This window comes from Ovis canadensis, chromosome 3 (assembly GCF_042477335.2).
Source record: "Ovis canadensis isolate MfBH-ARS-UI-01 breed Bighorn chromosome 3, ARS-UI_OviCan_v2, whole genome shotgun sequence".
NCBI lineage: Eukaryota > Metazoa > Chordata > Mammalia > Artiodactyla > Bovidae > Ovis > Ovis canadensis.
The window spans coordinates 217488432-217512649 of record NC_091247.1 but is presented as its reverse complement, the minus strand read 5'-3'; the positions used below and the strand labels follow the sequence as shown (position 1 = coordinate 217512649).

The following is a 24218-nucleotide window of genomic DNA, read 5'->3' as shown; positions in this document are numbered from 1 at the left end:
GCAGCAGTGCCAGGATTCCTACTTTGGCTTTCTGACTCCAGGCCCCACATTCATAACCACTAAGCCCTAGAGTCTCCCAAAACACAAGCCCCAGGGTGGTGCCTGATGGGCACTGCAGACACTTGTTGGGTAAACTGAGAGGAATGACTGCTGGCTAGGCTCAGTTGGTAGAGAAGGGAGGGCTTGAGCTAGGTCTTAAGCAAAGGCGGGAAAATCAGATCCAGTGAACTTTCAGAGATAAGAATCCTGTTATACCAGGAATAACAGAGGCAGTTGGGTCAGACAGCTGCTGTCTGCCATCTATATACAAGCTGAGTGAACTTTTAAAAATTATTTGACTCCTCTGAAGATCCCCTGGAGAAGGGAATGGCAGCCCGCTCCAGTATTCTTGCCTGGAGAATCCCACGGGCAGAGGAGCCTGGCGGGCTACAGTCCATGAGGTTGCAAAGAGTCGGAGGTGACTGAGCGACTAACACTTTGCTTTTGACTCTCTGAGCCTACAGGTAAATCAAAGACCTATGGGGAGAAGCTCAAGAGAGAAGGGGGACGTCCTTGGTGGTCCAGTGGTTAAGAATCCGCCTGCCAGCGCAGGGGACACGGTTTGATCCCTAGTTTGGGAAGATTCCCCATGCTGTGAGGCAGCTAAGCCGGTGGTTCACAGCTACTGAAGCCCACGTGCTCTAGAGACTGCTCCACAACAAGAGAAACCGCCGCAGAAGCAGGCCACACACCGCAACTAGAGTTGCCCCTGCTCAGCACAACTAGAGAAAGCCCACACCCAGCAACAAAGACCCAGCACAGCCAAAAATGAACACATAAATAAAATTTTTAAAAAAGAAGAGAGCAAAGAATACAGTCCCGGAAACCCTGAAAGGAACCAGTAAGAGTCCAGCCAAATCGTAAAATGGAAAGTCTCTTGGGAGGGCAAAGTACCATGTCACAACTCATGGGCTTGCTGTAGAGACAAGTCTAAAGCAATTATTCTATAGCAACCCCACCACTGCCAGCTAGGAAACAGGAAAGTGAAAGTGTTAGTTGCTCAGTTTTGTCCAACTCTTTCACATCCCATGGACTGTAGCCCACCAGGCTCCTCTTTGCATGGTATTTCCCAGGCAAGAATACTGAAGTGGGTAGCCACTCCCTTTTCCAGGGGATCTTCCCAACCCAGGCTTCGAACCGAGGTCTTCCCACATTGCAGGCAGATTCTTTACAGTCTAAGCCATCAGGGAAACAGGAAACAGGAAGGAAGGGGATCAAGATGAACCCTCAGGAGCTATAAGGATATCCTAATAGACAGCTCCTTACAGCCACACAATTCTGGACCTTGATGGGACAACGGACAACATTTGGTACAATCCGATTATCTTATACATACGAAAGAAACACATCTGAACACATATCGAGGTTTGTAGGCAAAGTGCCTAGCACGGTGCCTGGTAAACGGTGGGTGCTCAATAGATATTAATAGTATTTCTCATTATGTTTTGAAGTGACTTATCCAAGGGATCAGAAATTGGTTAGTGACCAAAAAAAGATGAGAATCCATATCTCTTAATGCCCAGTGCAGTGCCTTCCATTCTTCTTAGCTTTTTTCTTCTGTGGCAAATTCAAGATGCAGGATGCCAGGTATCGCTAAAGTGAGGGGTTAGTCTCTTTCACCCAAAGCCAGCAACCCTCCTTAGTACCCAAAGTGGGGGAAAGCTATCATAGAAAGAAAATATAGGAACAAGCGCCAGACAAGGAGTTTGGAAGCCAAGATTATGGATGTCGATCTGCCATTAACCAGCTCAGTGACCTATCCAGCTGAGCCCCAGTTGACTCATCTGTCAAATTAGAGATTTGGGGGAAAAAAATAAACTCGGTTTCCTTTCAACTCTGAAATGTTATGGAAGTAGGTTCTGCTCTTCACATTGCAATGGATATCTTTATACGAGATCATGACTGAGTTCTAGGGAAAAATTGTATAAGGCAAAGGTCACACAGAAATTGAAAGTGGGAGGGGACACGAGAGTTGGCTTCATATATTTGGAGAACGCTCTGGTCACATAGGGGTTAGACTTCCTTTGTGAGGCTCCAGAGGCAGAAATAAGCACACAGAGTAAACGCGTTGGTAACAGATTCTTGCTCAATACAAAACAAGATTATGTTCATATACTCGCGGGCTCATTTATTAGGGCCGCATAAGGTGTATAATCATTACATCTTCCAGATGAACTAACCCTTCTATCAGCTGTTCTTTGCGTCCCTAGCAGCAGCTTTTGTCCTAAAGTCTATTTTGTCTAGTGTTGGTAATAGCCACCTTAGCTCTCTTTTGGTTAGTGTTTGCATGAGACATATTTTTTCATCTTTCTGCTTTAAATTTATGTCTTTCCATCTAAAGTGTGTCTCTTGCAGATGGCATATAGTTGGATCATGTTTTCTTTTATTCTGCCAACCACTTCCTTCGACGGAGCTGTTTAGTTCATTTATGCCTAATGTAATTACTAAATTAGAACGGACATCTGTCATTTTGTTATTTGTTTTCTGTATATATTATGTCTTTTTTGTTCTTCTATTTTCCATTGCTAGATTCTTTTGTCTTGAATAATACTATTAAGTGTGCCACTTAAATTCTCCTGTTTTACTTCCTTAAAAAAAATTTTTTTTTTCTTGGTAGGTGTCCTGGGGATTACAATTAAAACAATGCATTAATACCAACTTAAAGTTCAATAGTTTGTAAAAAAATTTACTCTATTACAACACTATTCCCTCTCACTCCTTTCTGCTATTATTGTCACGCACATTACATCTTTAAGCATTATAAGCCTATCAACAAATGCCCTGAACCAACGTCTCTTAGCTTTACCAAGAGACCCGGTGTGTGTGTTGGGAGATTCTGCCTTCAGCAAGTAGTAGACAGTTTTTAGCTCTTAACTCTCACTTTCTGTTTGCACAGAGGCTCAAGGTCGGCTGGTGGCGAGTAATTAGGGCTTTCTCAGGTCATGCCTGTGTACATGGAAAGCCATGCACACGCAGTGCGACTTTCTAGATTCCCAAGAATATGTCAGAACTGCTCAAAGCCCATGTGGACAGCACATTTTCCAGCATTTCCTTTTCCTTTTCTCAGCCAGCCTCTTGTTAGCTCCAGTGGGTAGCACCATCTCAGGTGGTTGAAATATTAAACAATTACCGCTGATTGTTTTGGGCAAACACCCTGAGGATAAGCTTGTTCACCGAGCAAGCTCTGAGTCAGGTCAGATAATGACAAACCCTTGAGAAAGAAGCTATTTCAGAAAACTGATAGATAAGTCAAATAGTGACATTTCTCTACCCTTAAAAAAGCAGATAAGTTTGGAAGGGCGACAGGACAAAAGGAAAACCTACTTAGATAGGCAAAAGTAACAGGCAGTAGTGGTCTGGTAAAAAAGCAAGGCACCTGGCCCAAAAGTTAAAGGTAGGGAAAATCATTAAAACAGAAATGGACAGTAAGAAGTATCTAAAGCCATTCAGAAAACACAACCCATCTGTGAGTCACAGTAAAATACTGAGGAAGAAACAAGCAGAATGGGTAAATTGTAACGATACAGTTTAAATGAAAAGTTAATCCAAAGACTTAACTTCTTTAATTTCAGAAGTGAAGTGTGCTATTTTAGTCCTAGACTACCACCGAGGGGCTGCGAGATTATAGATGCGAGACGCTTTCCCTCAGTTTTCTAAGGAAGAATTGGAGTGTGTTTCCTAAATTTTAATAATTTGCATACAACTTTCCTGATTTTTAAAAACTGTATCTCTATATCACTACTTCAACTTAATTTTTTAAAAAATGGATCCTTTTTTAAAACTTAAATACCACTATAGTATTTGTGTAACTATGAGTTCTATATGTTGCTTTTTTTTTCTGCTACTCATTAAAATAAACCTCAAAGCATTTAAATACAAAATGCTCCTCCATGTACCAACTACCTCACTTTGGTAAACAGTGGATTTGATATGTAAGGATCTCTCCACTTTTATGATTGTGTAAATGTGTTCTCCTTTGTCCCTTGCACAAGTTGGAAGATTATGAAGGTTGGAGGATTATCTCTGAGTACATGTCTCTCTGAGGATGAAGTAACAGGATGTTTAGAACTGACTTGTTTGAGATTAAACCATGTTGGCAGAAGCCACTGAGTAACTGACCCATAGTGGTGTAAACAGTGGGTAGAGACACCCCACTATATTATGGGGACTTGACCTCACCTCTCATAACCCCAAGCCTAGTGCTTTCTTCATGACACCATACACCATGTTTAAAAAAACTACAGGGGACTTCCCTGGCTGGCCAGTGGTTGAGACTGTGCGATTCCATGGCAGGGGGCATGAGTTTGATCCCTGGTTGGGGAATTAGGATCCTGCATGCTCTGTGGCACAGTTAACCAAATTAATTAATTAGTTAATTTAAAAATACCTTAAAATGATATAGAACCGTCCAGAAACTCTCCCAAAGGTAACTGCTTATTGTTGTTGTTTGTTGCTCAGTTGCTAAGTCGTGTCTGACTCTTTGCAACCCTATGGACTGCAGCACCCAGGCTTCCCTGTCCTTCACTGTCTCCTGGAGTTTGTTCAGATTCATGTCCATTGAGTCAGTGATGCTTTCTAGCCATCTCATCCTTTGCTGCCCTCTTCTCCTTTTGCCTTCAGTCTTAGCCAGCATCAGGACCACAAATTTTTCCTTCTCAGCAGCCAGGCTTTTTTTTTTTTTTTTTTAAAGACTTTTGTTGTTGTGGACCATTTCAATTAAGACCAAGTCTTAATTGAATTTGTTACAGTATTGTGTGGAATCTTAGCTCCCCAACCAGGGACTGAACCTGCACCCCTGCACTGATAGACAGTATCTTAATCACTGGACTGCCAGAGGGAAGTTCCCCAGTAGCCACACTTTTAAGAAGGAAATAGTCTAAAAAATACATAATTTTATATGGTAAATAACCTACATTAAGTGGATTTTGCTCAGTGAATGACATTTCTCACATGTTCAAAGCAATGAAAAGTGGGACAGAGCAGAAAGCTCTCCTTGCTTACTCTTAGCTGTTAGGATGCAAGGAGGAATGTCCAGTCTAAAGACTGCAATGCTGGAAATCAAAGGAGTCACTTGATGCCCTGGGAGTTCCATCGAGTTCGGAATAAGCCTTGCTGAAAAGAGGCCCACAAGGCTCTAAGCGGTCACTTAGTCAGGCTACCTAAAGAAGGGTCTGTGAGTGAGGATCCAGTCGAAACTCTACATCCACACATGCTGTGATGGGGCTGTGTTCGGGATGCAGGAGTACACACTAGGTGAGTTTAAATTTTGTGCTGGAATTTTCTTAAGCACCAGAACACTCCTATATTCCATATATTTTTACACTCCGTGAAGTTTAAAGGCTGCCATCTTCTTCTGTTGACTTGGGCCAATGAAAGTAGTCTTTTCATCAGCTAACAACACATAGCAAATGCTCGCCTATGTAATGTACTGAATTTAAAAGCTTTCAAGGGACTTCCCTGGAGGTCCAGTGGCTAAGACTCTGCACTCTCAGTGCTAGGGGTCCTGGGTTCAATCCCTGGTCAGGGAACTAGATCCCACATGCTGAAACTAAGAGTTCTTGTGCTGCAAAGAAGACCCAGAACAGCCAAATAAATAGAAACAAATATTTCTTTAAGAAATAAAAAGTAAATAAAAGATTTCAATCTATGAGGAGTTAATATCTCCCAGATACCTAGGGAGTGAGAATACATCCATCCAAATTCACAATTTAAGATTTTTTTAATGTTAAACATAAAATACATAAAAGACGCTGTAAGATATAATTCCTATTTTGATGATGATGATGATAAAGCCACAGGAACTTGAGAAATTTAGGGCTGAAAGGGAACTTCATGATCCTTTACACCAGCCAGCTAGTTTTGTAGATGAGAAAGGAACATCAGAAATGGAAGCACTTAAGCTATCCCCAGGTTACACTGCTGGAACCAGAAGATGAGAATTCTGACTTCTAGGCTGGTGCCATCTCACCAACATGGTGCCAAGGACAGATGTTTCCTTTATGCATTTTAGGAGACATCGGCGCTCATAATAAGAGGTCTACACTCTGCTCTCTCAACATCTGGATGAATCAGGATGAGTATTAATACATGATCTACTTTTGACCTCAACTTCCCTAACCAAAGGAGTGAAAAGCTAATCAATACTCTGATTCAGGGAAGGCTCATGGAGACGAGAAACAGATGGTCTGGGAAAAGCAGCTACTCCAAGAAAGGACTGCTTGCAGACCGATGGACCAAGAAAGGAGTCTGGGTGCTTTAAAAGGACTGATCAAACCCCAGACACGTAACCCATATATCCAACCAACAAGTTCCAATAGAGTATTATCAAATTAAGAACACAGCTCAAGAATAACTTAAGAAAAATAATTTTAAAACACTATGCAGTCCAAGGAATAAGTACTTGTGTAGACTGAATTTTAAAGAAAATATAAATCTCCACGCCCCTGCCTTAAGGTGGGTGGCATAAGGTAGGTAAGACACAGCATCTCATTCTATGCCTTCTGTTCTAGGTTTTATTACTTTCTTAAAGCGTTCATGTATGGGATGTTAATTCTTTCCCAGGCTTGATCCCTAGACAATGGGCTTGTTAAGGACAGGGACTATGTTATCCAATACTTTTTTCTCCATGCAAATCTTACAAAACATTCATTCAGTGTCCAGTCTTCATACCCTCCACATCCCTGATTTCTAGCACATTGTTTGACCCCTGGTAAGGACTCAGTTTGTATCAAATAAATGAAACAATAAAACACAAAAGGCAATTTCCTAAGCATAGAAACCTCTGCATATCTGACTCCTTCATTAAAACCACTTAAATTCTGTCTTACAAATCTGAAGCGTGCCCTCCGACATGCTCTGCTGTACTTGTGCACAGACCTGCGATGTTATCAGTTTAACACATATGTGATCGCTCAGCATGAATAACCTTGATGAATACTATATAGAATTTCAACTGCAGACTCGCAGACACAGAAGGCATATTCTATGACCGGCCAAAATGTCATGAGGGTCCATCATCCGTTCCCCTGTTTCTAAGCAAGACTACATCTAATCTATAGCAGAGAGCCAGGTTTCTTAAAGAGCTCCACTGAGTGAAACACACAGACAGCCAACGTAAAGCTTTAAGTGTCTCAATGGAGGGTCAGACCTCGATTTCTCAAGGTAAAGTATGGTTTTCATCCCAAGTGCAGCAGATTTCACTGGAGTTCGATTACCGACTTAACTTAAATCATTTGCTAGATGACATAAAATTGCTGGTAATCACACTACAAAGAGTAATTATCTGAACTCTCCTTGTATAAAGGCAAGTAAATTGAAGCCCTAGTCTATATTCTGCTAGGGAAATTTATAATTAGGTCTGCCATTTTATTTAAAAAAGAGAGAAACATCACAAGAATATATGTTCAGAAGTAGGGGGTAAAAAAAAAAAGGCTATTTACCAGTTTATTGAAATTATACAAAAGGGAGTTCATGGGCTGCTATGTGAAACAACTAAATTTCTTGTGTTTAATAGATTTTAGGAAGACCCCACACACAAAATGGCCTGCCCACATGTGATGCGTGAGCTAGAGTCCCCTCTCTCTCAAAATATTTCTTTAAAATCATATTTCATTATCCTGAAATAATTGGTGCCTGTGAGATGCCAGATGTAAGACATTTCATCCGAAACCATCTTGTAAACCATACCATTCACTTTAGCACATCTTCCTAGACACCGGAAAAGACTTTAGGTCCTGATGCATTTACCTAACGGACTGCCTGGCTGCTCTCAAAAATGGAAACATACGTGGGCACGATGAAGGAAAGGATTTGTAAATTAAGCAAAGGATTTTTCCTGTTCATTTTTAATCCAGTGCCTTTCCCCCCCACCTCTTAAGCAACATGACTACTAAATTTTGGTGACTTTTTATTTTCAAAAGCACAAAATCGAGTGCTTTTGCTATTATTTCCCAGGAAAAAAACCTAACTTTGGGATGCATTTCTTTGCAACATGCTCACAATTTTTATAGAAAATTAAAGTGCAGGCTCACACACATTCACTGGAAGAGGAGATAGGTGGATTATTATTTATTTTTATCATCATCATTATTAAATAGGGCTTGAAAGAACATACCTGTGTATGTCACAAAGAAAAATTATTTGGTTTACAGCTGATGGAATCACAATGAAAGCGTGACTGGAGAGGGCTAACAGCAGAAATAAATTAGGACTTTCTGTTCTAATTTCACCTTCCACATGAACCCCTGTCCTCTGAATTTGTGCTTTTCAAAGTTGTTTATATAATGCATAGGCACAGACTTTGTTTCGAGTTCATATAAGAACAAATGCCCTAACTTAAGTAGGAGTGTAAATCCATCCTAGCTGGGATTGTCCAGCATACTTCTGCAAACTGCTTGCTTTCAAGTCAATCCCAAAATAGAAAGAACATCTCTCTCCAGAGGTGTACATTTTGAAGATTATAAAACTTAAAACATGCTCTATTCCACATTTCAAATTAAAAATGCCAACAAAAGACCACCAAGAAAATAATTTTTGAAAAATTTTCAATCTGCCTCCTGAATTTTGCTACTAGGGAAAAAAACCCCAAACCTAAAACCTCAACAAGAAAACTATGTCTCCGGTTTATATTAATTAGTTGTGTGTTTTTTTTTTTAAAGTTTGCAGAATGTGAATTCAGGGTGTTGTACAGCTATGCTATAAAGTAGACTAACAAATGTTTACAATCCTTGTGTTTAAAAATTGAAAAATAAAATATGAAATAAGCACTATTTGTTAGAAATATTTTATATTGCTTCAATTTGGTTGTAGCTAATACACAGCCAAAGAAAGCCACGAAATCGAAAGAATATTCAATCATACTAGAAAAGTGGACATTTTCAAGGCAAATGAACATTTGAACTTGGGCAGAATTGAAGTGTTTATAAAACAAATAAAAATGACCATTGCTCCAAGAAAATTTCTGGTAAGGGTAGTTTTGATATTTCACTAAGGATTTAAATGTACAAAATGCTTACTCTGACCTCCCAGAACGTAAATGTCTAAAGAGAAGCAGGAGAAAAAGTTAAAAGACATTTGTCTTTTTTGGTTTCTTAAACACTTCTTTGGCTCCTTCCCTTTTTTTTTCTTCAATAATTTATTCTATTTTTCTACCTTTGTACATACAAACCAAGCACCCATCAAATCAGGCACCAAAAAGCAGGAACTCAAATACAGTTCACTCAGACTGACCTTCAGCAGCAAGTATTGACATTTTTTATTAATTTTAACTCTTTTTTCCCCTCAGAAGAAACAAAACAAAGTCTCTTGGGTCACAGCAACAACCATTAAACGAAAAAGAAAGAAATAATGAGTTAAAAATAGAGGGAATGTGTTCAAACGAAGGAAGAAGGTTCATAACCAAAGTCTGACATCTTCAAAAAGAAACAGTTCCACACTTCATATCTTATTCAAACAGAAAGCTTCTCCTTTACATTTGAAACAAATAATTCCACCTCCAATCCACATTTTCTAAGAAGCCCCTAGCTTTCTACATCTGATTCCTGCAACAGTCTCTATACCTCACTGAGGTTAAAAGCTAGTTCACGTTTGACTATTTTTCTCCCCAAAATTCCCACAAACTCCTTGTAACTTTCAGCAGAAACGCAGCATTATCACCCTGGGTTTCAGGAATGGCACAGTTCAGATATCACCCCCCCAAACGGAAAGATTAAAGACTTTGCCCAAATGTAGGGGAAAAGGAAGGCACTTGGGCTCACTCTGCAGCTGCTGTGTTTAGCTCTGGGAGTCTAGGAGGTTCTCCCGGAGCTCGGACATCATGGGGGTACCCAGCGGGTGGGAGGGGAGTCGCCCTACACTTTCACCCATCGATTTGTGAACTCTTTTGAAAAGTATATAGTTGTAGCTGGATTTGCTCCTAACACAGTAAAATTCGTCCCAAGCTGCTTTTACGCAGATGTCACATGTCATTTTCAGGGCATCAGCCAGTCGGTATTGAAGTAGTGGATGGGGCGGGTGACGGGGGTGGGGGTGGCAGGGAGGAAAAGTCACGCGTGAAAAACTCCTGGTGTCAAAATATGTGCCGAACTCCCTGCCGGGGAACAGAAAGCACACCCACGTCTCCATCACTGGAGAGGCGGAGGACAGCCGGGTGGCGGCGCGTCGCGACCAGCACTCGCGATATTCAATCTGATGTCGCCAACGAGCGCAACTGGACCGCAACCCAAAGAAATCAGCTTTTCCCGGAGCTAGGAGCAACTCGCGGCTTCCAAAGGCTGAAAATCAGCTCCTCCGGGTGGAAGATGCGGGGGCGCGGGGGCGCGGGGGCGGGGGGAGGGCCCGGGAGCCGGTCGCCGCTCGGCTCCGGGCGGGCGCGCACGGCGGGTCCCAGCGACCGCGGCGGCCGGGGGCGCGCGGCAGGAGCGCCCCTCGCGAGGTGCCGGCCACGCCGCCGCCGCCGCCCGCCCCCTCCCCCGCCGCTTCCTCTCGCTCTCCCAGCCCCTTCCCCCACGTGTGGGTGACGTCAAAATTCCGCGAAAAAGCCGCGTGGTGGCTCCTCCAGCGGAGGCGCGATTCCGCCGCCCAGCGGGCCCCTCCCGGGCGCCTGGGTGGGGGAGGGCGAAGCAGTGAGCCGGCCGGTTCCTTTTCCTCCCGGAGGCCGGGCCCGCCGACGCCGCGGGCCAGACGCCCCCCGCCCCAAATCTTAGTGGAAAAGTCACTTTTTTTTATAAAGCGAATACATTTCCAGGGCTATTTTCGGCCGCGTAAGGCGTGTCCAGCAGCTGAATCAGACAGGAAGAGGGGGAAAGTTCGGGTCTCTTTACTTTTTATTTTTTTTCCAAGGGAGAAGAGGAAGATGTGAGGTGGGCGAACGGACGGCAGGCGTTCCAGACCCATGCCTGTCACATCTGCCGCCCCAGGCACGCAGCCCGGGTTCGAGCTCGGACCTCGCCAGGGCGGCTGGAGAGCGCAAGCCCCCGCCCGGCTCTGTCCCCGCAGGGTCCAGGCGCCCCGGAGCCGCCGCGGGCAGGGGGCAGCCGTGCCCAGTCCCGGAAGCGCCCTCGCACCTGGTGTCCCTGGGCCTGGCCTGGGGTGGGGTGGGGCTCCCGACGGCTCATCCCCACCCACTCACCCTCTGTCCCCGTGCTCTCCAGTTCCTGACCTGTCCCTCTCCTGGTGCACATTTTTCTAACTCGTTGCTACCCCCCACTCTCCCACTCCAGCCGCTGCTTCTGCACCCCGTCCGGTTCCTCCCTGGTACCCCGGGCGCCCGGAGCCGGGGCTCGGACCCTCGGCCATCTACTTTCAAGCCACCGTCGGGTTTTCGGTTTTGACTGCCTGTCCATCCCTAAATGGGAAAACCCCGACACAGCTCTGCTCTAGGGGGGGCAGTAAGGGCTGGGGGGAGGGCCTGAGCCCGAGCTCCCCTCCCCTCCCCCCACCCCGCCTGAGCGCCCCTCTGAGGACGCAGCTTCCCGTCGACGGCGGGATCACCTGGCTGGGCGGCGTCCGCCAGGTGAGCTGGGGCGTAAGTGTGCTCAGCGTTGCAGGTTCCTGCAGAAATGTGCCTATAAACACCCTACACCTACAGGGTTTTGTACACTTTCCAACCGAAACTGCACAACGCGAGAGGTGGTGAGCCGGCCCGGGAGGGAATAAAAGTCCAATAAAACTGAAGTTCGCTAAAGGTTATCACTGATCCCTCGAAGGGTAGGAATTTTTTTTTCCCCTTGAGGCATGGAAAAGGAATAAGGAAGAGCCAACATTCTCCTTACCCCCCGCCCCCAACAGTGACCAGTTTTGACTTAAAAGCTAGAGCACAAGTTTGGTTTTTTTTTTTTCTTTCCCCTCTAAACCTACGTCTACATTCAAAGAAAATGCGCAGGTTTGCCCAGAAGGCAACGTTCCTTTTCCCGCGTGCGAGACGGTGTGCTTTTTAACAAGTAAAATTAAGGTTTTAACACATGGTCCGAGTGGCGACGAAAAGGGAAAACTCAGTTTCCAGTCCAAGCCTCCCGGAGACATTCCTGCCAACCTCCGCACCCTCGCACGCCCCACCCCGAGCCTCGGAGCCCGAACCACTGGGGGATGGATTCGCCGCGAGGTTGCAGTTCGGATAGAGTCCGTGATCAGAAGGGGAAGTCAACGGGGAACTGGAAGGAGCGAGCCTGCCGCGCGGGGAGCGCCCGCACTGGCGGATCGGGGTGGACGGAGAGGGCGGCTGGGAGAGGGGCACCCGCCTGCGCCCCTCCCCTTCACGACCGCCTCCCCTCCGCCCCCGGCCCCGCTCCCCGCCGGAATTTCTCAGTAAAGCCAGACGGGTTTGGGGTTGGGGGGAGGGAAGGGGCGAGGGGGCCCCTCGGCTCGCTCCGGAGACTTGAGGCCCTGCCACCCAGGCTTTCTCCCCAGGGTGGGCGAGGCCCGGAGGACGACCACCCGCCTCTTCCCCACCCCCCCTCCGCCCCCCGCTGCCCCTCTTCAGGGGACCCCGAGCTCAGGATGCTTTCTTTGCAGGGAGGTGGAGAAAAGACCGTGCTGCGTTAGTTATCAAGTGATGTCAAGAGGCTGGGGGCCCTGGCCGGCTTCTGTCCTTGCCTGTCGGGGCAGATTTATACTTTAAAAATACCTCTCTCGCCCCCACTGCCCCCAGCCCACTCCACCCTCAACTCCTGCAGGCTTTCTTTGATCCGCTCAAAGGTGGCTGAACTGAAGTTTGAGTAGGTCTTTTATGGGGTCTTAAAATGTAAGTTAACGTATTTATCCGGAGTGATTCAAGGCCTGAGTCGGGAAGTCCACGTTGACTGAAATCAATAGGCGATTGTTAGGGACCCGATCTTTTCCTAGGAACACGCTCCTGGGCCCCGGGTGTCACCCGCCGCGCGGGGCTGTTTCATTTTGAGTTTGCAACTTGGGTTTTTCAGCGAGCTTTTTTTTTTCTTCCCGAAAGCTAATGGCTTCCACCGTAATTAGACATTCTCCTCGCCCGCCCCCTTCCCTCCCCTTTCTTTACGTACAGTCGATAGGATCCTAATTCCTGCGGCTATTGATAAGGTCGCGGGCGCCCCGGCCTCTCACCAGCCCCCGCCCGCCCCATCCCCGCTCTCCCTCCGCCCTCCCTTCCTTGGCTTCCTTTTGATGTAGCGGGGAACGCGTCCTACTAAAAAAAAAAAAAAAAAGTAATCTGCCCGGTAACAATCAGCGCGCAGTAGCAGGAGACCCAGAGCTATTGGCTATGCAAATAGAGGGAGGGGAGACGGCGCCCCAAACTCTTACTCACCCTTTTAAAGCGATAGCCCCCTCCACCCACCCACCCACCCACCCACCCCTTCCGCCCCACCCTCGTGGAAAGGGGCTGGCCCCGGGGCCGGAGTTAATCGCTCGCACCTCTGGTTTTCTGCGCGCTCCCCGCGTTCCCTTTCACCTCCCCCTCCTTTCAGGGAACCGCTCGCCCGGTTCACCCATCCCGCACCCCCCCGACCACGCTCGCCCTCCGTGCCCCGGTTCTGAGACCCTCCTTGCTCCGGGAGGGAGGTGCTGGGCTGACCTCGGGGTGTCGCGAGAGGCCCGACCCACGCGGCGCTCGCCGCACGTGCCAGCTCGGCCAGCACCCGGGACGCAGGGCCCGCTCCTTTCCCCCTCGGAGTGAAATAGCACAGAGGGCAGGGTGGGAGGGGGGTGGCGGGAGGAAAGAGGTGAGGAAACGCCCCCGGATCCCCTCCCAAAGCTGCTTTGACCGGAGGATGCGTCGGAGCACGTGTCGGAGCCGACCGCGTCTCCACCGCAGTCCAGTTCTCGAGGAGAAAGCCCTGGCTGCGATGGAGGCGTGAACCCGGAGGGTCCGCGAGTGTGCCGGCGAGGGACCCGGGGTGGGAGATCTTGGGCCTCGGAGGAAACGAAGGAGTGGTGTCGTTGGCGCTGGGGGAGAGACAGGGAGCCCAATCTACCCCCCTTTCTCGCCCCCCTCCCGGCGCCCCCCCCCCGCCCCGGGCTATTTCCTAGAAAGCTGTATCAGTGTGGCCACGCTCGGCGCAGACACCTCGGGCGGCTTGTCAGCAGATGCAGGGCGAGGAAGCGGGTTTTTCCTGCGTGGCCGCTGGCCGCGGCGGAACCGCTGGTAGCCCTGCCCCCGGCCTGCGGCGGCTCGGGGCGCCTCCCCGCGTCTCCCAGTGGCGCCTGCGGCGCCCCAAGAACGGGAGGGTTTCTGCTCCTAGGTCACATTCTCCCACGTCGAAGAAGCGCCCCCTCCCTCCGGACACCAACCCCTCCGCCTTCTTCCTTTCCCCACACATCTGCGTGGGGGGGGGCGGTGGCATGGGGCGGAGTGGGGGGGTGTATTTTGGTCCCTATAATCGGGTTTCGGAAACAGGCTGAAAATGATTAAGAACGTACATTTCAGGGCCATACATACCCTTTCCCTCTGGGTATGCAAAGTTAACTGTTTTCCAAAATCACCCTCCTTCGGGCTCATATAAGGGATCTTATTTCTCAGTCGTTTGAGCCCACCTCATCTTCAGCTCACCCACCCGTCATTCCTGGATCTTAAATTCGTGGGCTGGAGTGTAGCGATCATGTTTGAGGAAACCAGAGTCGGAGGGTCGTATTTTTGGCGGGATGCACCTACAGAATGGGCTGCAATTACAGGGAATAAGTAGGGATCGGTGGGGTTTTGTGGTTTTTTTGGTGGGTTCCCCTCTCCTGGGCCCCTGGCTTGGTGGAGGGAGAGGGCCTCGGAGAGCTAAGGGAGAGGGTGGGGGGCGGCGCGGGGGACCGCGTTTGAAGTTTGGTCGGGCCAGCTGCTGTTCTCCTTAATAACAAGAGGGGAAAGGAGGGAGAGACTGAAAGGAGGAGGGGAGGGCCGGGAGGGGAGGGAAGGGGAGGAGGAACCGGAGAGGGGGGTGAGGCGAGAGGGAGGAGAAGTAACTGCCCAGCCAGTTTGCGTCACTGCCTCAGCGAGCAGAGAGCCGAGCGAGCTGGGGAGAGCAGACAAGTTTGAAGGGGAGGGCAGAGAGAGTCAGCCGCCCCCGGGGCGCTCCTCTCCCACCGCCCATCCTTCCCTTTCCACTCTTCCTCCCCGGCTTCTCTCTCTCTCTCTCTCTGCCTTTAACTCTACCCCTCTAAAAAAACCCTTATTTAGCCAAAGGAAGGAGGTACGGGGAATCCTCTCCCCTCCCCCTCCCAAAAAAACCCCAACTTTTCCAGTCCGGAGATCGCAGGGGCACGAGTGAGTAGCCAGCTGGCCATGGAGCTGCTGTGCGGCGAGGTGGAGCCGGTCCGCAGGGCCGTGCCGGACGCCAACCTGCTCCACGACGACCGCGTGTTGCAGAACTTGCTGACCATCGAGGAGCGCTACCTGCCCCAGTGCTCCTACTTCAAGTGCGTGCAGAAGGACATTCAGCCCTACATGCGCAGGATGGTGGCCACCTGGATGCTGGAGGTAGGGCTGCAGGCAGGCGCTCCGTCGGCGCCCGCGCCGGGTCCCGGAACCTGGGCGAGGGCAGCCTCGGGAGCCCGCCCCCCCACTCCTGCGCCAGAGCTTACCCCCGCGCCCTCGGCGAGACGCGTGGCTTCCTCTCGGTTCCTTGCGGGGGGTGCAAGATTCCCGGGGCGGGGGGAGGGGGAGAGCAGCGAGGTTGTCCCAGGGCTGGGGGTGGGGGAGCATCCCGAGCGCGTGTGCCTGCATGCGGCTGCCACCTCTTCCCACCGGCACCCACCCCCGCCGCGACCTTTTGCTAAGCCGAGGCTGCTTGCGGTGCCTTGAAGAAGAGAATGGGAGGGTGAACCCCGAAGTTAAAAAGTCAGCTGCACCCCCTTCCCGCGCAAAGGCCAGAGCAAATGGGTCCTAGCCTCGGGTCCCCGCATGTGGTCGGGACTCCGCGTTGGCACTTAAGGGGGGAGGGAGAGGGCGGAGGGAGAAGAGAAACGGGGAATTCAGGAGCCCCGGAAGTCACACTGAAGAAACGTGTGTTTTCGGGGAACCCAGAAGAAGCACTTCTTTCCCCTTGCTCCGAACCCTTGCCGTGTGCCCACGTCTGCACGGCTCCGGACCTGCCGTGGTTTCGCCATGTTGCTTTGTAAACTCGGGGGTGGAGCGGCTGGACGCGTCGCCTGCTCCCCCTCGCACCCCACGACCCCGGTCCCCCCACTTCTGATGGCGCCCTCTCTCCCCCATCACCCACCCCGCCCCCTCGTGAAGGTTACTTACGGTTCGGCCTTCAGTTTCCTGGGTGCGGAGATCTGGGTGGGGTGGGAGGGGGAGGAGGTGTGTGCAGGGGGGATAGCGGGGCCCCCCCGAAGGAGAGGCCGGAGCCCCCCGCGCCTCTCCCCGGCGGCTCCCCGTCCTCGAGCGTCCCCCAGCTCTTCGCCACCGTCCCCGGCCTCTGCCCTTGTGGGCCGCGGCCGGACACTCCCGCCGCCGCGCTCTCCCCTGCAAGTTTCCCCTCGGGATCCGAAGCCCCAGGGGTCGCGCTCCAGACCTTCCCGGCGCCTCAAACCTCCGCTGCGGGAAGCCTGGGTCCTCTGCGGGGTTTTCACGGCGAAAGGGCTTTTCTGGGATATTTCCTCGATTTTTAATTATTTTTTGAACCCGTCTCCCCTGCTCCGACTCCGGCCGCCCAGGCTGCGCGGCGCTCGCTCCCTCCGCCCTCCCCCCGCTTCCCCACCTCTCCCCACCCACCCCCCCAAATGCGGCGCCTGGGCCGCGGGGACCCCTCCAGACAATTTTTTCAATTGTCGGGAATGATAGAGCAGGGTCTGGGGATCCGAATGAGACCAAGAACGAGACCCCTGGAGCCTCCAGAATATTTTTATTGATTTTTTGAAAAGATGACGAAATCCAAAAAAGAGAGTGAGTGAGTGCGAGCGCCCGGAGTAGTGAGCGGCCCACGGGGGCGGCGGGGCCGGCGCTGCTGCGCCCTCGGCTTCGGGGTCCTTAAGCCCCCTCTCCTTTGAGATTTTAAGTTCCCGGGGAGGACCCCCGCGCGGATGGCCATGTAAATTGCCCCCAGTTTCCTCGTCTTCATTCTTATCGCTTATTCTACTCCCCTCCCCTCCCCCCAAATTCAACATTTTTGTCATTTCCCTGGATTATGCGATTTCCCTTTCTTCCTCCTTTCCTGATATGATGGTCTCCCCCTACCCCGACCCCTTCCCACTCATGTCGTAGGTCTGTGAGGAGCAGAAGTGCGAAGAGGAGGTCTTTCCTCTCGCCATCAATTACCTGGACCGCTTCTTGGCCGGAGTCCCAACTCCGAAGACCCATCTGCAGCTGCTGGGGGCCGTGTGCATGTTCCTGGCGTCCAAGCTCAAAGAGACCATCCCGCTGACCGCTGAGAAGTTGTGCATTTACACCGACAACTCCATCAAGCCTCAGGAGCTGCTGGTAATGCCTGCCTCCTTCCTGCCTGCCTGCCTTTCTGCTCTGCCCTGGCCTAATCCGCCTTGACCCACCGCTCCCAGAACAAACTCTTAGGACCCCAAATTACCCATCTGTGAAATGTCCACCCTTTGGGGAACTCTGACTTTTCCTATTGAGACTCCTTGTGTTCCTACTGTGTGCTGGACTGTATATACAAAGCACTCAGGCTCCGCCCATGCATAAGATTCTCCTTCACAGAGTTTTGGGTTGGTGACACTCATTTGCAGAGAGAGAGAGAGAGAGAGAGAGAGAGAGAGAGAGAGTGTGTGTGTAGTGGAGGTATAGAACACAGTGATAATATTTTAATCAAATTCCCAGTTTTCAATCACTGACTTCTGAGACAGTCGTCAACCTCAACATGATCCAGACGCGTTGTGACGTGTCTCCTAAGAACTAGGAGTTCAAAGGTAGCGTCTAGGGAATCTCTCAGTCTCTCTGGCATACCTGGACATAGCAGCTGTTCACTAAACACCAACTCACTGGCTTTTGAGCAGAGTCAAGTTTGGCCCTTTGTGGGAGGATTCGGAGGCATGGATTCCCGTCTTCGGTGGGGCTGTAACCTCTGTACAGACATGGGGATCTTGTCTGGGCTCTGGTTTTCTGCCAGCAAACCTTTTCCCCACCCAGTAGAAAGGACCCTTTGCCTCTGCAGCTTCACCTTTAAGACGTCCATGTAGCCGCAGTGTGGCATTGGCTGAGTAGCCCCAGAGGCCCACCTTCAGTGATCTGCACACCCATCTCCCAACTCTTTTGGAAGAGCGCCCCCCCACCTCCACCCTCCCTCGCTGCTGGCCAGGCCTGCGCCGAAGTCCAGAGGGCCTGGACTGGCTGCCTGAACTGAGTTCTTTGTGAGAGGCCGTCCTCCCTGAGGCTGTGCTGCCACCTAGCGGCAGACATGTGCAAGGACGGGGAGGAATCTCCGAGAATGCAGAGGGGCATGAATGACCTCACCTTTGAACAGCTGCCAGATTTCAGCTGCTTCTGGTTTGGTCGGAGAGGCCCAGAAAGGTGCTTTCTTCTGGGAGATCTGCTTCCTTTAATAATGGTACAAGTCGAGTGGTTTATACTCACATTCTCTGGTGAGAAGGAGAGCTGGAATTTCAAGCCGTCTTGGAAGACCCTGATTGTTTAGAAGGCTATCTGTGTTTTTACCCCCAACCTCCGGAAAAAAGCAAAGGCCGACATTAAAGCCAGTAAAGACAAACAAATGGGTAGAATTAAGATCCAGTTATTATTTGTTTTCCCCAAGGAAGACCAGGAAAAATAATCTTCCTTTTGCATCACTGTTTCATCATGATGGGGGGCTCAGATCTTTTAGAGCACCCCAAGTTTTTGGAGGGTCTGCCAAGCTAATTTGTATTTCTGCAGACACACGTGTCTGTTCCTAGTCTCTTTATCCCAGAAGTTGAGCTCTAGAGGGGTCCTCCTATTTTACCAATGAGGAAGCTAAGACCAGGGAGGGGAGGGCTTTGGGGGAGACCACACAGCCGGTGGGTGCCGTGGGCAGAATGGGGCTCCGGTGGCTGGGGGGAAGAGAGTCAGTTTCCCCGGGTGAATGTGGGAGCGAGCTGCACTGGCAGGCTGCTCTCAGCCTCTCGTTCCTCTGACGATGATCTATCGGTAGACCTGTTTTCCCTCTGACTGCACGTTTTTTTAAGGCATTCTTTTTGACATGTTTCCCTTGAGCATAATTCCCCCTGAAGTACCTCCATGAGGAAAAGAAACAAGGTTTTTTCAGTAGGTGGGCTGCTGGTGAGAGGCCCACAGACACCGGGTTAGCCTTGTGCCAGGATTTGGGCTGCATTCTTCTCTATGACCTCGAACAAGCACTTTAATCCTCTCCTGAATCCCCTCTAGCTGCAAAACGGGGTGGGGGGCTGGGGGTGGCCAGTGACCCTCCGGTCCTTTAGTCATGGTAACAGAAAACTGCGAAAACCTGTAATGTGGAAGGGTGTGCTGTGTCTGGGTGTCATTTCCTGAGGTCTTCTGCTTTGTGTGTCCAGGGGAAAGTCTTGGCAGCAGAGAGGAAAATGGTACTTTTTGGCATCGACGGCAGACGAGCTAATTGGTTGTCAAGAATTTAGGCCAAGAAACCTAAATTTGAGCTTCTTTTTGTGTACATCATTTTTCCAGGAGAATGAAAAAAAAAGACTCATTAATCCAGTCACTGATATATACAATAAATTCCTACCAAAGGGCCACCACAACCTTGGCGGTATTTTACTGTGAATTCAACCTCCTGGGTGGGTGGGCGAGAGCATCCTCTGGAAGTCAGGGTTGGGTGGGGAGGTGGGGTGTGCAGCTGGAGAGGCTGAAGAAATAGCAGAAAGGACCATCGAGGCAGGGGCCACCTGGGTGCTCAGGTTTCTGGGGAGCTTGACATTTGAAGCCTTAAGAGCCATCATCCACTTCAAAACTTTAGGACCACTCTGATAAATGGTCCCACCTTGCAGTCTAGCCTCGTCCTAATGAACATCCTCAAAAGGCTGGTCTAGATCCCAAGCCTCCCGTCCGGGACACTGGGTTAGCCTGTGTGGGTTTTATACTCTTCTCTGCCTCCCTCCCTCCCCAGGAGTGGGAGCTGGTGGTGCTGGGCAAGTTGAAATGGAACCTGGCAGCTGTCACCCCCCATGACTTCATCGAACACATCCTCCGCAAGCTGCCTCAGCCCAGCGAGAAGCTGTCGCTGATTCGCAAGCACGCTCAGACCTTCATCGCTCTGTGCGCCACTGGTAGGAACCGCTGGAGCCCTGGGGGACAGGGGTGGTGGCGGCTGGGTGCCGAGAAGGGCTTTGAGAGGGCTGCAAGAGGAGGCAGACCACAGCCCTAACTTCGAGCGTTTACAGGAGGGGTCCCAAGTAGTCTCTAGAATCCAAGGTTTCCTTCCTGGGCATTTTTTTCCTTCCTTTATCTCAGCTGGTATATTTTCTCTCTCTGCCAAACTCATAAATGGTTTATGAGGACAGGTGTGGTAAGGGGAAGAAAAAAAAATAGCGCCTGTTAAAATATTCTTTATGGTGTCTAAAGTGCTCTTTTGAAGATTATATATACTGCTCTCTGGTCGTGTTTAAATCTTTCATCTTTGGAGGGAAAAGGATGGCTTGGAGATAAGCCCAAGAGGAAATTTGGGGGGTGGAGGCAAATACAGGTTAAGGAACCCTGTCAAGATAAATACTGCGTGCCCTGATACTGGGAAGGGAAGAGGCCTCAGGATTTCTACTGGTTGCCAGGCACTGACTGCCTCCCGGCTGCTCCCTCTGGCAGGGTGGGGGTGGACCTGTGGGCTTTGCAGCCAGGAGTCACTTCCTAAGCCTGGGCTTTGCTACCCGCCCCCCCACCCCCCCCAACGTGTTGAGGTTTTGATTGCAGCCTGCAAGTTGCAACTGCCTTTTCATGTTAAAAAGCACTACATCCACCCTGTTGATGCCACAATTGGTACATAATCTTGTTGGCCCCTGTGCCACTAACTAATACACCAAAGGCAGCAGTTTGATACAGTCTCATCACACTGAACCTTGGCCAGTTTCTACATTATCCCCACTTCCCGCCCTCCAACGGTAGTGGCTGTGGAAGAAACTCCGGACCCGCAATCATCTAGGGTGGAGCGTCAGGAGTTCATATTTTCACAAGCAGAAGTGTCAGGGAAAGAACTTGTTTGGGCAGATCTTCTCCTGCCGGCGGGGGGGTGGGGGTGGGGTGGGGGGGGCGTGGTTCAGGGTTGCCAGGAGTCTGCACTTGCATTGCAAAGGTGGGCCTAGGGGTTGACTTCTTTCAGTATCTTGTTACATATTATATTAGAGCCCAAGGATGAACACATTGGTTGCAGTAGAGTCCGTGCCCTGTTTGCGGCCAAAAGGTCAGACTTTGCTACTTATCACTGGGTGACCTCCGGGTGCTTAAGTTTTGTCTGAACCTTAGCTTCTTCATCTGCAAAACACTGACCCGCAACATTCCTACAACCCTTTCAGGGTGGTTCGGAAAACAGACATCACAAGAGAGATGAAGGGCGAGGAGGCCCTTTGTCATGCAGGCAAGGTACAGGTGATGGGCCCTGGTACTAACTGTGAACGTGATTCCGATGCTGACTCTTCCAGCTAAGGCGGATACAGTGACTTTCACGCTGACCCTGCTGTGCCGTCTGAGTCCAGCAGGACGCCATGCTCGGCCTTTGCTGGCTCAGATGCAGGGTCCGGGCACCCCCTCCGTGGATCCCAGGGCAAGCTTCCCCTCCCAGGGCAAGCTTCCCCTCCCCGGGCTTCCCAGATGCAGTCTGTGCCCTTCCTGCGGCCCCGAGGGCCACTCTTAGCCATTGATTCCTGCTACCTTGCAGGCCGTGGCCATTCTGAGCTGCTTCCCTTTCTGCTGTCTGGCCTAAGCCCTCGAGGTCAGCCCCTCATTGACTTGTCACTTTGTCTCCCAGGCCCCGCCTGTCCCTTCTTCTCCGTGGTCGCGGGTCACTGGGGGAGGGGGTCAGCCAGCCCTTTTCTCTTTCGGACAGCTGACCCCTGACCCTGCGCTCCCGCACTGCCCAGCTGTTGATGGCCAGAGCGCTGCTCTGACCTTGTCTCTTAACTGATGTACCTTTGGGTCCGTCTGCCCGCCCCTCGATGATCTCTGACTCGGATAGGAGGGCGGGGGGAGTCCCCCAGGCCTAGAACAGGTCTCCACATTCTCTAAAGGCCCATTCTCTAAAATTGGGGATCCCATCCCCCACTCCTGGCCTTCTTGGCCAGATCCTTGGGGCAGCTGCCAAGTTTGGGGCCAGAGTAGGGAGCCTGGGATTCAGGGACTGAGGACAGAGGTCTGAGGGGAGGTGGAGGAAGTTGGGAAGACTGCCTTGCTAGTGCGGGGCAGGGGGTGGGGAAGGATAGGAGAAAAAAGACTTCTGGTCGGGTACTCAGTAAGCCGCAGGTGTGGTCTGCTCAGAGCACAGGGAGGGTCTCCTGTGTCTCCTGAAGGAAGGAGCCTGTCTCCAGAGGCTTTTCTTTGCCCCATCCGCCCTTGAATGTGTCTGCAAGGCTGCGTCACGTGGCATCCCACTGGCCGGGGCTTTACGTCCATGATGGATCAAGAGCCCTGGGGCTGCTTTTCTTGGAGGAAACACCTTCCGGTTAGATGAGATTCCACACCCTGGGGCCCCGTGTGTATCTGGGACAGTTAGGTGGGAAGTCCCAGGAGCTCAGGTCCTGTTTCCCCACCCCCACCTCATGTGGATCCTGCCGGTTCTGTCTCTGAGCTCTGGCAGCCAGGGGCTCGGAGGCCCCTGCAGAGGCCCCGCGGGTCTGGAGGCGGCAGTAGTGACCCTGGGGCGCTGTGGCCAGTTAAGGGGGAAAGCTGCTTGTGAAAGAGCTGGCCTCGGTCCCACTGTCTGCAGAGTGCCTGTGTGTGAAAGGGGAAGAGATGGGAGGCAGGATGGGTAGGGGGTGTCAGTGTTCCTGGGGCTCGAGGCATAACATGGTGAGACGGAGAGGTACCCCCTTTCCTCCCCTGCTCAATCCCGAACAGCCTCTGGGGCGGAGACTCCCCCAGGCTGGTCCTGGTCGGTGGAGGCCATGGGGCAAGGGGAGCCCTTATAGCTACTGGCTCCTGTGGGCTTTAGCTGCCAGGCAGCAGGCGGGTCCTGATGGCAGAGCCCCCCCAGGTCTGCCAAGGGGGAAGGGGACCACTGGGATGACTCAGGATTGCACGCCTGCATGGGAGATTCTTGACGCATGATATCATGCTCAACAGATGATTCCAGTTACGTCTAGAAGAGCCAATGGCATTGAGGTTGAACTTGGCGCGGGGGGTGGGGAGAGGAGGTGTTCAGCCTCCCTACCCATGGCGCCCGGCCTCTCCTCTTTTTGCCTAGGTGCTCCCCACCCCAAGGTGCTGCCTCAGCTCTCCTGCACATGAGTGTCCCCCCAGTTTCCAGGCCTGGGCCCGGGTGATGGTGTCACCCCCCGTGCTTCCAACTGTCTTCCTGGCTTTGCCTCCAGGTGTTCCTGTGTCAGTTCATCCCCAGGTTATAGCCAGATAGTGATGGCCCAGGTGGCTCCCGTGGTAAAGAATCTGCCTGCCAGCGCAGGCAGAGGCGAGATGTGGGTTCAGTCCCTTGGTGGGGAAGATCCCCCGGAGTAGGACATGGTAGCAACCCGCTTCAGTATCCCTTTTCCCTTCATTTTGAATTGGAGGATACTTGCTTTACAGTGTTGCGTTGGTTTCTACCCGTGGACAGAGGAGCCTGGCGGGCTGCGGTCCGTGGAGTTGCAAAGAATCGGACACGACTGAGCACGCGTGCGCACGCATACACACACACACACACACACACACACACACACACACACACACGCAGAGTGATGGCCCAGAGAGGATCTACCACTTGGCGCCTGAGCCAGGAAGGGAGGTTTGCCTGGGTGGTTGGAAAGTGGAAGGAAGAATGGAAACCGCTTTCTGTCCTCCAAGAGCTGAGGTCGCGGGGCCCAGGGGGAGTGGCCCGTTGACCTGGAGTCTCCCTTCTTCCCTGTGTGGGTTCAGGCAGCCTGGCAAGGCTGGCTCACTTCCCATCTTGCTGTGAGGAACGGCCTGAGGGCCCTCCTGCCACCTGCTCCCATCCAGGCTGCTGGAGTTAAATTGGCATCGAGGCCCCCACAAGGACGTGGTGGGAGCCGACTCTGGGGGCGGCCGGTGACATCATTCGGTGGCCAGTGAGCACCCCCATCCTGGCCTTTTAAACCCCCAACGGACTGACAACAGGTTGCAGGAGAGATGGAGGAAGGCATTTTTGGTT

General features: G+C 51.2%; 1 protein-coding gene and 1 long non-coding RNA gene across 2 annotated transcripts in view; one reads left to right on the top strand and one right to left on the bottom strand.

The window, feature by feature from the left end:
* Positions 1 to 16689, bottom strand: part of LOC138436032 (uncharacterized) — a 27765-nt gene extending 11076 nt beyond the window's left edge. The window contains exon 1 of the long non-coding RNA XR_011255316.1: positions 16238 to 16689. This is a non-coding gene — a long non-coding RNA (uncharacterized lncRNA). The remainder of the gene's footprint in view (positions 1 to 16237) is intronic.
* Positions 14610 to 24218, top strand: part of CCND2 (cyclin D2) — a 24791-nt gene continuing 15182 nt past the window's right edge. Inside the window, exons 1-3 of the mRNA XM_069581478.1 lie at positions 14610 to 15469; positions 17198 to 17413; positions 20022 to 20181. Coding sequence (XP_069437579.1) covers positions 15275 to 15469; positions 17198 to 17413; positions 20022 to 20181 — 571 coding nt within the window. The 5' untranslated portion in view covers positions 14610 to 15274. The remainder of the gene's footprint in view (positions 15470 to 17197; positions 17414 to 20021; positions 20182 to 24218) is intronic.